The following is a 12,594-nucleotide window of genomic DNA, read 5'->3' as shown; positions in this document are numbered from 1 at the left end:
TGTTACTATTTTCTCTTGCCAGGCTGACCCGTGCTGTAACTGGGCGTTACTCAGTCTGAGAAGTGCTGATTCAGAGGAAGATTGTCCAGTGTCTTCTGTCCTCCCAACTTACCTCGCTGATGCCCACCACCAAGTTCGCATGCTGGTGGCCATGTCGGTGGAGAGGTACATTTCAGCTGGATAGAAATGCATCAGAGTGAAATGACTAGATGATTGTTATTGTTATTAAATCTGAGTTCTGGTTGGAGGAATGCTCATCAGAAAAGTGAGCTGAACCTGTGTTGATCGGGGAGCGGGTGGGTGATGTCTGCTGGGATGGAGGACGACTGTTTTCCACTGCAGTACACACAGGAAGTATGCTGACTGTATTAGATTGATGGTGTAACGTCTAGGTTATCGTTGCTCCTGACCTCGAAACCAACTTAATTTCGGCTGGGAGAGAGATTTCTGAGTTACAGCAGTTTCAGTCTCAGATTAGTTACAGAGGAAGTAAACAAATGTGATTGGATTTAAAAACTCAACAATTTAAAGGAGCCGTCTGTAAGAAATGGCCAAAACTGGTACTGCAGTCACTTTCCAAATATTGTTGAGCGGCGTGTACCCTCCCCCTCCTCCCCCCGACCAGAGGTTGCCAGGTAGGCTGCAGAATGCAGCAGGAACGTAGGCTGCCATGGCTGCGATAATTAGAGCCGAGCTGGCAACCCGGATGCCGAAACAATACTGACTTGGTGATTGGGAGATAGGTGGAGGGTGGAGCTTCAGGCCAAAACAAAAAATGACAACATAAACATCAGTTGAGGGCTGCAACTCCTCTTTTTAAACTGGAATATCCTGGCTTGAGTGCTAACTTGTCAGTGACATAAGTATTTGAAATGAACATGATTTTTAAATGTCTGTTGACATATCGGGGTCATTTTATGATTCGTTTTATTATTGCTCTTACATACAGCTCCTTTAAATTGGCATAGAGATGATGGTTTTCAGCTTGATCTTTTAAAAAAATAACTTTGACCCTTGAATGTGCTTTCAATCCCATATACAGTGATGGTTTAAATATTTGATATTTGATAACTGATACTGACATATCATTCATGATGCAGAACAGTTTATGTAAACGTCCTATAAGAGCTGTCGGTGTGACAGAGAAACTGCCCTCGCGAGCTCAGTCCAGGATTTCTGATTATCCCTAGCTGTCTGTGGGCCCGATTTACTAAGATCCTAAATAAAGAGTACTAAATTGCGTGTGCACTGAAAAAGTTTGCACGTGCTGTTGTGTGTTTTGCGGGTGATCAACTAAGATTGCGTGCGCAATTGATAACTGGTGCAAACCTCAGTATTTAAATGAGGTGTTGCGTGTCTTACGGTTTGCGGCGCAAACTTTGCGCCATGGAGAGTCTGGATGGAAAGCAGGATAGTCGCAAGCGCAAAATGAAATTTGACGAGTTGGAGTTAGAGATATTAGTGGAAAAGGCAAATTGTTGTGCCGTATTCAGCACCCCTGCCGTGAAAAGCATCCCCTTGTATATTCAATGATAAGTAGACCAAGAAAAAAAACAACACACTGACACTTCAATATATTTATATATACACACTCACACAAACACATACTTAGGAGTTTATATTATATATATTTACAAATATTATGGAAGACAACACAGTAAGCAGGCTATTAATTAATGACATCAATAACCATTTACCCGATTTTTGGTTATCTGTGACTGTGATTGTGGGAAAGTATGACTATTGTGGAATCCATGAGCGCATTTAAACATGAATCATTAACACAAAACTGGACGCTAAACAGAACGTGACACGGAATGAGAATATCATTTTTGTCAGACGAGGGGGTGCTTTTCACGGCAGGGGTGCTGAATACGGCACAACACCGGGGTATGACAACTGCAGAACAGGCGCACAATAAGAAACACTTTTTTCTCCATGAAAACACGTGATTTATTTATCATCACAAATAAAAAAATGAATGTGCCTCCTGTGGCAACCTTTTGCTGAATAATACTCGATTTAACATTCAAATAAAATATTTCTCCTTTTGCATGTGGAGATTAGCACCTTCCTTTCGAACGTATTAAATACAGACGCAATCACAATCCCCGCAAACACTTTCAGGCTTGGTAAATCTCATTGCGCGTGGTAAATGGACCAATTTGCATCTTCCCCTCCCAGTATTTAGCGATTTCTGGCGGGTACGCCCCATATTGATTATTCATCAGGGCAAAAGTACTAAATGAATTGCGTGTGCTATTTTGCTCATTTGAGAGGTGCAGTCCTCTTTGCACGCTGTTAGTAGATCAGCTGGCACTTTGGTTTGCGGGTGATGTCAAGTTTGCACACGTTTTTACACACGCAAACCTTTAGTAAATCAGGCCCTGTGTGTCCAGACTTTTTCTCAAGGTGAGAGCGGAGACTCCAGCTACGAGGAAGATGCTGCCACTGAAACACCAGCAGGGGGCTTTTGAGAACATCTACCTGAAAGCTCAGGAGGGCATGAAGCTCCCGGTAAGATCAGTCCCTACGTCCACAGATCCAAACATGTGTTTTATAGCGTTTTTGTGTTCTAACTCTCCTCCTGCTTGCTGTCCGTCTGTACGTGTTGTTTATGTGACTGACCGCAGAGAGGCCTCTGTTCAGAAGTCCAGCAGGACGAGGCTTTCAACCGCAAGGCCGCCCTGCTGAAGAGTCTGTCCGTGGTGCTGTGTTGCAGCCCGGTCTGTGAAAAGCAGTGTCTGTTTGCGCTCTTCCAGTCCTACAAGGAAAATAATATCGAGGAACAGCTTATCAAAAAGGTAGCAGTTGAAGATGAGTGTTTGAAGTAGAACTGAGGAATATATACCCTGCGTTAGGGCTGGGCGATATATCGAGATTTTAATATATATCAATATATTTTCAAACGCGATATGGTACGAGACAATATCGTTTATATATCGATTATTAAATTTTTTTTTTTTTTTTAATGATTTTGATATAGTTTATTTTGTGACAAATTGACTCGAATGTTTTATTTGAGATTTGCACAAATGTTTTGTTATTTGCACAACTGTCAACCTCAGTGGAAAAGTCTGCCTGTTACTGTCTACATTGTAATTGTACAGTGTATTTTAATTTAATTGTTATGCAGAAAATGAATATTTGTTTTATTTTATTCAAGAAGCATTTTTATTCTATATATGCAGGCAGTTTATTTTTATTTCATTTGTTTTATACATTTTGATATTGTGCAGACCTCTGTTAATAAAGGAACCTGTGTGACATTTGGCACGAGGCTTTGTATTAAAACTGACAGTTTTTGTAAGGGTTTGCCTCAGAAAGAAATGAAGCTAACAGAGATGCTATGCTATAATGCTTTGGGGGAAACCCCAATTATGTCACAGAAAAAATATCGATATATATCGAGTATCCGCCATTCAGCTAGAAAATATCGAGATATGACTTTTGGTCCATATCGCCCAGCCCTGCCCTGCGTCCAGTGATATTGACAGTAAAAGTGACTTTGCACGACTATTGAGATACTTTAGTGACTTCTTCAGGTTTATCGCTCCATGTTTGTGTCCCCAGATGTTGTGTGGCGTCTCGAAGGTGCTGGGCTACAGGGGCGTGAAGACGTTTGTCAGCTCTCACCTGTACTACCTGGTAGCTGAGTGGCTTGCACAGCGACAGTCCGACGACCGCTACACTCTTGGGTCTTTCCCCTACAGTCTGCTGGACCACGACACAGTCAGAGATTTTTACAAGTAAGGAAAATATATGTATCCTTTTGCTATATATAGATTTTGAAAAAGGTTGTAAACAATTTTGTAAAAGGACAAAACATTTTTCACACTAGAAAGAGTTCTAATAATGTCCTTGTCCTGCGTCCTCACAGCGCTTCCTATCAGGTGCTCATCCCCCACCTCGTCTTCCTGGATGACTTTGAGCAGGTCAAATCTATCGGGAGGTATCTCGAGAAGGACTGGAAACTCTTGTTGGCCGACTGCTTTCCTAAGATCATGGTCAACATCTTGCCGTACTTTGCGCTGCCGGGTCAGGATTCGCAGGTTGCCCAGCAGAGGGAGAAGGCCCACAGAGTGTACGGCCTGCTCAAAGACGACAGCTGCCTGGGCAAGCAGGTAAATGCAGACATGCAACACCAGCTGATGTACTGATGTCAGCCGTTCACCGGTTAGAATCAGTCAGCCAGTTATTATCACAGTGCAGTGAGTTTTAATCTCAGCATACATTAGTACAAACTATGTACAGGACTGTCTCAGAAAATTAGAATATTGTGATTTTCTGTAATGCAATTACAAAAACAAAAATGTCATACATTCTGGATTCATTACAAATCAACTGAAATATTGCAAGCCTTTTATTATTTTAATATTGCTGATCATGGCTTACAGCTTAAGAAAACTCAAATATCCTATCTCAAAAAATTAGAATATTCTGGGAATCTTAATCTTAAGCTGTAAGCCATAATCAGTAATATTAAAATAATAAAAGGCTTGCAATATTTCAGTTGATTTGTAATGAATCCAGAATGTATGACATTTTTGTTTTTTTTAATTGCATTACAGAAAATAAAGAACTTTATCACAATATTCTAATTTTCTGAGACAGTCCTGTAGTATCTGCTTTTGGTTTCCCGGCTTGTTTTCAGGAGAAAAAGAGGGAAGGGTGTGAATTAAAACTTCTGTCAGTGCTTCTTGTAGCCTGTAGAGATTTCCTGAGGCAGTATGTTTCCAAAACGCGTTGCCTCTGTTAGAATAATATACCGGTGTGGGTTATATGGGGATGGGGACAGAGATGTAGTGTCAAAGACTCCTCACATTTGGATTTGTGTCCACAGCAAATTGACAACCTGATCCACAGTAACCTGGCAGACATTGTAGTGGAACTGCTGATGACTCTGTATGAAAAAAGCGGCGCCGAAGGAGATGGAGGAGACCTGAAACGCTTTATTGGGTAATTTTAATTACAATGTGAAATGAGGTTCATTTTTCTCCATCTTTTTCTTGTCCATTTGTTTATAACATGTCAGGATGAATGAGTGTTTCATGTCTTTCAGAGAGTTGGATCCAGCGCCCAATCCGCCGTACTTCAGCTCTCACGTCATCAAAGCTACTCTGGACTACCTCAGCAAGTGCCACAGCGCCAACCACAAGTCACTGGTAGCCATTCTGTCCAAAACCCCGGTATGATGCTCATTTAATGTCTCTTTTTGTTGTCTGTTCATTGTTATGCCTTGGCATGAATCAACATCTTCTATGTTTGCCCTTTTCTGTGCTGCAGATTTCTATCCAGAGGATCCTGCTGGCGGTGTGTGAAAGAGCAGCAGAGACGACCAACGGCTACGAGCGCCACCGCATCCTGCTCATGTACCATTTGTTTGTCAGCCTGCTGCTGAGGGAGGTGAAGGACGGCCTGGGAGGAGCCTGGGCCTTCGTCCTCAGAGACATCATCTATACTCTCATCCACCACATCAACAGCAGGTCTGTGCGTGCTGAGACTCACTCAGAGTTGTCTCTTTAACTGAGATATCCACAGCAGCGTGAATCTGTGTTCCTCCCAATCACAGACCACTTCAGTGCGACGAGGTGTCCAACAGGAGCCTCTCTCTCTGCTGCGACCTGCTCACCTCCGTGTGCCGGGCAGCGCTGCAGTTCTGTGACGATGCTCTGGACTGCCACCTGCAGGTCATTGTGGGGACTCTGACTGCTCAGGTGACCAGCAGGCCCTCTATCTCACAACAGGTAAGGAGGTTTAGGACATTTACCACTTGACAGTAGGGCTGGGCGGTATGGACTAAAGAAATGATCACGATAATTTCTGGTATTTATCCCGATAACGATAAAAATGACGATAAAAAAAATACCAATTCACCTCCACCTTTGTAACTATAAATCTATCACCACATTCAGTCTCTGGAGCCAAAACACTGCTCTAAAAGAATACTAAATGCTACTAAACGTCATCAATGGGAATTTATCTTTCTTTCTTTCTTTCTTTCTTTCTTTCTTTCTTTCTTTCTTTCTTTCTTTCTTTCTTTCTTTCTTTCTTTCTTTCTTTCTTTCTTTCTTTCTTTCTTTCTTTCTTTCTCTCTTTCTCCTTTCTTTCTTTCTTTCTTCTTTCTCTCTTTCTTTCTTTCTTTCTGGCTAATTTCCTTCCTTCCTCCCTTCCTTCCTTCCTCCCTCCCTCCCTTCCTTCCTTCCTTCCTTCCTTCCTTCCTTCCTTCCTTCCTTCCTTCCTTCCTTCCTTCCTTCCTTCCTTCCTTCCTTCCTTCCTTCCTTCCTTCCTTCCTTCCTTCCTTCCTTCACGTACGTTGTGCATGGATTTAACATAGAACCATAAATCAGGCTTTACACAAAAACATCATCAACAGGAATTTATGGTTTTTACCGCGAGATGACAAATTCTTATCGTGAGGAATTTTTTTGACGGTTTATCATGAACGGTAAAATATCACCCATCCCTACTTGACAGGTACTGGAGCATGTGGGATTTTCTTTTCCAAGTGTTTGTGTTGTACGATATTAATGGGTTAGTTAAAGCAGTGTCTCCCAACCTGGGGTCCAGAGATCTCTGGGGGGGTGCGAATCTTTGTCTGCTTTGAAGATATGCAGTTGTAAAAATTATATTTGAGCATGTTAAATAAATTAAAAAATCATAATAACACACCTAATGGAATACTGTAATCCAAGTCTGTATAAACCCACTTAGTATTTTATTTATTCATACTACTACTCTGACAGGTTGTTGAAGGAAAAATGTTGAAAAATTTTGCTCTCATATTAAAAGACACATTTTTCAGAAATTATTTTATGTTTTTGTTCGTATTTTATACATTGGTGACACAAAATGAAGGTGAGAAAAAAAGTAATATCTGTACAGGGTAAACCAAAGAGAAATGTATCAAAAAAAACATAATTAATGTTAATTTTTTTCAATTAAAGATTTTTAACGAATCACTTTACTCTATTGGTGCTACTACGTACGGGTCGGGGGGCCCGGCTGGTCTTAGACACAAGTAGGGGGACTCCAAGGAAAAAAGGTTGGGAACCACTGAGTTAAAGCATAGCTACAGTGGGGAGAACAAGTATTTGATACACTGCCGATTTTGCAGGTTTTCCCACTTGCAAAGCATGTAGAAGTTGCAATAAAATGCTAATTAATTACTTAAAAATCATACAATGTGATTTTCTGGATTTTTTTTTTAGATTCTGTCACTCACAGTACCTATGATAAAAATTACAGACTTCTACATGCTTTTCAAGTGGGAAAACCTGCAAAATCGGCAGTGTATCAAATACTTGTTCTCCCCACTGTATATTAAGTTAAACCTAGAGAAAATGTGGGGAAAAAATGCAATAATATACAGTACATACAACATAAGTCGCAGCAAAAAGCAGTTAAATGAACACAGAGTGAGCTGAACAGACAGCACTGACATGCTTGGCTTGTAATATTAAAACACTTAAAACCCCAGATATATGCTTTTAGGGCCTTGGTGCTGCTCAATGTTAGAAAGCTTTGTATCCTTAAATCAATTAAAAAGAATATCAGCATGTACCAAATAATATATTAACGTGCAATTTGGTTCAGGTGCTCAGTCTGCTGCAGTTCCTCGTCATGGAAAACCAGCAGAAGTTAAAAGGAGCCATCAGTCAGCTGGAGCCTTTTCCTGATATCCCTGAATTTAGAGAGCTGCGGTCTGTGCAGCACAAACTCAAATACAACAGCGGCACCTTCAACCTGAGACAGGTACCAGTGACAGACAATCATCCAAACATAAAGTATTTATCTGACACTTCTGCTCTCACGTACTTCCCCCGTATGTGTCTGGTTCAGGAGATAGCCCACTTCCTCTCCGTGGCGTCCTGCGACTGCTTACCGCTCACCAGACTGGAGGGGCTAAAGGACCTGACCAGGCAGCTCCACCACAGCAAAGATCAGATCCCAGAGCTGCTCAAAGAGTGCCATGGTATGATCTTGGAAAAAGCTCCGGGTTGGTACCAGACATAAGGATGTTGTATTTTATTTTTTGTTAATGTTTCCTCATTTTCCTCCCTCCCACTGAAGCTGAGCCCACAGACAGTGTGCTGGTGAAGCTGGTCCTCAGCCTGCTGCAGCTCTGCAAACTAGCAGCCAACCACCCTGGAGGAGCCCACATTCTGGGTATGTCATCAGGAAACTCGTGCAGAAGCAGTGTGCTCCGTTTTTTGGCTTTGTCCGGACAGTTTGGCTAATTGTGAAACAAATCTTTTAACTGCAGAGGCAGCGGGCGGCTGTCTGGGAGAACTGGGCCCAGTGGATTTCTCAACCATCGCCCTTCTGCACGGCAGAGATCCGCTCTACGAAAGAGCCGCGTCTCTCTTCAGCTCCACTGAGCCGCAGTGTCTTTTCATCACCCTCAACTGCATGAACGACGCCCTCACGCAGCAGCGGTACGGCAAGTCCTGCAACTCTGTGACTGGAGATTTGTCACACGTGAAATGCACGAGCTACATTGTTATGTACCGTTATTGTCTGACAGTATTGAGGTGAGACGGGCTGCAGCTCAGTGTGTGAAGAACATCTTTGCTACCCAGTCTGGAGTGGACTTCTGGGACCAACACAAAGACAAGAGAGACCCCATGCTGGCTTACCTCAATCCTTTCCGAACAGCCAAGAGCAAGGTGGGTCAGGGATGTGTTCATGCCCAATAAATATGTTCTTACTGTATTTCTATGTGCACCGTTGGTAATTGGTAACCAAATTCATTGTTTTTGGCAACAAAATGATAAATGTTCCAATAAACCTAATTATTAATAACATAAAACTAGAACAAACAAACACTACTACATTTTTAGGAATAACTATTGATGAAAAACTCATATGGAAGCCATATATTAATACCTTAAAAAGAAAATTATCTAAAACAATAGCTATATTATATAAAATGAAAGGTATTATAAATAAAAGATCATTACAAATACTATACAGATCCCTACTACTCCCATACCTGACTTATTGTGTGGAAGTGTGGGGGAATACGTACAAATCAATAATTCAACCCATTTATATTTTACAAAAAAAAGCAATTAGAATTGTAAACTTAGCTGATTATCTTGCATCAACAAACCCACTTTTCATTCAAAACAATACACTTAAATTGCAAGACATAGTTAATCTAAACACCACTGTAATGATATATATATAAGGCTTATAACAATTTACTTCCGGGCTGCATGCAGGAACTGTTCAAGCCAAGAGAGGGCAAACACGACCTCAGGGGAACAGCAATGTTTGACACAACAGCAATAAAAACAAACACAAAGGGCAGATGTATATCTGTTTTAGGAGTAAAACTGTGGAACTCATTAGATAACGACCTTAAACTAGCAAATTCAATAAAAGCATACAAGATATTATTCAAAGCAAAGGTAATGGACACATATATAGAAACACAATAAGCAAACAAAGAATAATGCACACATGCACGAGATAAAATGACAACTTAAATTGGTTTTGTCGGTTTCCTTAGCATCTTTTCACTCTCTGTTTTCAGAGCTATCATTATTATTATTATCATATTATTATTATTATTATTATTATTATTATTATTATTATTATTATTATTATTATTATTATTATTATTATTATTATTATTTTGTGTAGACTTATGATACTTTGTCATTGACATTTGTTCTTTTTGTATATTCGATCCTGTTAAAAGGTGGGCAAGATAAGCTTTATGCTTCAAGCCCAGACCTTTTCGGTCAAATTCACAATGTTGACCAGGAAAAAACCTGTGTTATCTTGTTTGTTGATTTTTGTTTGTTTGTTGATTGACCGAAATAAATATTAACCAACTAAATATTAACTAACTAACTAATTACACCGATCAGGTGGCTGCTGTGAGTGTTGAAGAGAGTTTGGAGGCCAAAGAGAAGCTGCAGAGCCAGGAGTTTTGGATTCCCCAGGCGGGCAGCCACAAGGCCTGGCTGAAGGCTCTGTGCAGCTCGCTGCTGGACAGCGGGGGGGTCAGGAGCGAGGCGCTGCTGCTGTCACGGCCGCTGTGTCTGGTGAGCTCATAACAACTCTCAGCCCATAACTGGACTGAATTCACCGCTCGTACCATGAAAGTCCTAAACTCATTCACACATTGTGCCACAGTTTGAGCTTGAACTCATTCACTTAGCTGTAACTCCAGATCAAACCTCCCTTTAATTTCCTCTGTGTGCAGGTGAGTGTGGACTACTGTCAGAAGTTGCTGCCCCTCATCATTCACTCCGTCCTCCTGGGCGACTCCAATAGTTCGTGGAGGCAGCTGCTCTCCTCCCACATCCAGGAGTTCTTCAGCTTCTGTTCAAGAAGTGCTCAGGCTGCCAGTCGATCTGCCACACCTCTTAACTCTGACTCTGGTACGTTTGAGCCCACGACAAAACAGTGGATGGTAGTAATTGTTTTGCTCACGCATGCTATTTTTTTATTTTTCTCCCAGAGTCTGATACTGCCAGCCAGGGCTTGTATGATAAGACCTCTCTGCGTACCATGCTGGCTGTTATTGACTATCTGAGACATCAAAAGAGACCACTGGAGCACAATAGGTTGGTAAAATAAAGCTCTAAACTGTTTTGACCACCTCAATGTAGCCGTAGCAACAGGAGGCGCAGAGAAGGTTCCTGAAGACGGAGGGCAGCATGTCAGTCATGGGGCCTCTCCCCAGCTGGTGATGTCCTGCAAACCGTATCAAGTACTTTTATCACCTTTTAAAAGAGATCGGTGGTCCCCAGCATCTTCTTCACTTCATTTCCAAGTTTGAGTGAGAAAAGTGTTAACTACACTGACAATGCTGCATCTCATCCCGGTATATCTTGCATTCAATTTTATTAGGGAGAAGTTGATTTGTGATATACTCTTATTTAAAGTTTATTTTAATTAATTAATTAACTTTCTTGAAAGGTCAACTTTGACACATTACATCACTCTATGGCAAAACATTATTTGAGCCTCTTTTTGTTTTCATGTTTTTCTCTCTGTTATTACCCAACGTGGCACGGCTGGTACTTTGCCTCATGGCTATGCCTCCTAACTTCTAAAGTCCAGTACAGCGACCACATCACTGCAGAAACTGGACACACATGATGCTCAGATGTATTTTTCCATAACCCGTGAATACAACTTCAAGATACTTTGGCCATTTTGGAAAAAAAAACGTGTACTATACTGCTATTATGGTCTGCTAAATTGCAGTGCGTGGTGTGCGGTATTTGAACAAATGTTAAGATGGTTTGCTATTTCATGGGAAAAACGCTAACCTGTAACTGAGCTGGCTACATCACATCCCATGATGCTTTGGGACAGCATTCACCAGTTTTTGTCCGCTCTCCAAAACTGAAAGCAATCCAAAAATGCTAAATTACTTTTACAGTGCTGTGCTCTGTACTAGTTATAATGGCAGTATGCAGTATGGAGTACATACTGGTATGTACTGTGTTGTATGTGCAGTTTGCAAATGTCAAAAACAGTGTTAAACTTCTTTACCTGAGGTAGACGCTGTCCCTCCACCTTAGGGGAGCATGCCATGTGTTTCATGTAGTCACCCATGAGACTCTCACGCTGAGCCTTTAAGAGCTCACGTGAGCGCTGGTGCCCTCAGTGGGGGTGTTTTAGCTGATAAAACAGATAATTGAACTCTTCATATACGGTTTGGAGGTGCTCTTGTGTCTCCACCTAATGATATTTGACATCCTCCCTTCAGTAACTCCTGTGGGACAGTGTGTGACTCCAACTTCTGGCTTGAGCTGAACTACCTGGAGGTGGCCAAAGCTGCTCAGTCCTGCTCAGCTCACTTCACCGCTCTGCTGTACACGGAGATTTACGTGGACAAGATCAAAGCCAACATGGAGGAAAGTCGCAAGTATGCAAGGATTTTAGTTTTTTGTGTGTGAGAAGGCGGGGTGGCATCTTTAACATCACTCAATTTAAAATGTTTTGGATGTTAAAGATGTACCCAGCTCTCCTTTTTTTTTTTTTTTTTAAACATATATTTATTGAATTTTTGTAATATAGTAACATTCAACAACACTTATAACATCAAAACAGATGGCAGTATGTAAAATAAATAAATTCGTACACAATTGTACCAAATATTAATAATTAATTAATTCAGAAGTGGGAAAAAAAAAAAATAAATAAATAAATAAATATTAAACAGAGTACTGTCTGATGTGGTTGTACCCAGGAGATATTAAAGATACATTTATGTAGCCGACAAAATATGTATGCAGACAAAATATTCTACATTAATAATAATAAAGAAAGAAAATAAAAAAAAAACAAAATAAAAAAACAATAAAAAAATAAAAATAATAATAATTAAACAGCAACACCAAAAATGTCAAATGTCTGTAACTTCACGCTTTCCTGAGAACCAATGAGGTGTTATTCCATTGTTCTGTTTTTCCACTGTCCCCTCTATGTCACCAACCCTCAAAAGGTCCAAAAACATTTTCCTAATTCCATAAAATTCAGAAGCTTTCTTTCTGATAATATAGGTCAATTTCTCCAGTGCAAGTGCTGAAGTTAAATTGTTTAGCCAGAGAGTAAAAGAGGGGC

At 40.8% G+C, this 12,594-nt stretch overlaps 1 protein-coding gene across 1 annotated transcript in view; it reads left to right on the top strand.

Moving 5' to 3' along the window:
- Positions 1 to 12,594, top strand: part of atm (ATM serine/threonine kinase) — a 40,200-nt gene that overhangs the window by 15,008 nt on the left and 12,598 nt on the right. The window contains exons 22-39 of the mRNA XM_061719104.1: positions 23 to 165; positions 2,400 to 2,517; positions 2,634 to 2,804; positions 3,574 to 3,749; positions 3,881 to 4,124; positions 4,844 to 4,959; positions 5,063 to 5,189; positions 5,287 to 5,486; positions 5,573 to 5,747; positions 7,597 to 7,755; positions 7,843 to 7,975; positions 8,074 to 8,169; positions 8,267 to 8,438; positions 8,528 to 8,669; positions 9,882 to 10,058; positions 10,220 to 10,397; positions 10,478 to 10,583; positions 11,738 to 11,896. Of these exons, the coding sequence (XP_061575088.1) occupies positions 23 to 165; positions 2,400 to 2,517; positions 2,634 to 2,804; positions 3,574 to 3,749; positions 3,881 to 4,124; positions 4,844 to 4,959; positions 5,063 to 5,189; positions 5,287 to 5,486; positions 5,573 to 5,747; positions 7,597 to 7,755; positions 7,843 to 7,975; positions 8,074 to 8,169; positions 8,267 to 8,438; positions 8,528 to 8,669; positions 9,882 to 10,058; positions 10,220 to 10,397; positions 10,478 to 10,583; positions 11,738 to 11,896 (2,792 nt within the window). The remainder of the gene's footprint in view (positions 1 to 22; positions 166 to 2,399; positions 2,518 to 2,633; positions 2,805 to 3,573; positions 3,750 to 3,880; positions 4,125 to 4,843; positions 4,960 to 5,062; positions 5,190 to 5,286; positions 5,487 to 5,572; positions 5,748 to 7,596; positions 7,756 to 7,842; positions 7,976 to 8,073; positions 8,170 to 8,266; positions 8,439 to 8,527; positions 8,670 to 9,881; positions 10,059 to 10,219; positions 10,398 to 10,477; positions 10,584 to 11,737; positions 11,897 to 12,594) is intronic.

The sequence above is a fragment of the Cololabis saira genome, chromosome 4 (assembly GCF_033807715.1).
Source record: "Cololabis saira isolate AMF1-May2022 chromosome 4, fColSai1.1, whole genome shotgun sequence".
Taxonomy (NCBI): domain Eukaryota; kingdom Metazoa; phylum Chordata; class Actinopteri; order Beloniformes; family Belonidae; genus Cololabis; species Cololabis saira.
Note: the sequence above shows the minus strand (reverse complement) of the source record. Positions and strands in the feature narration are given on the sequence as shown.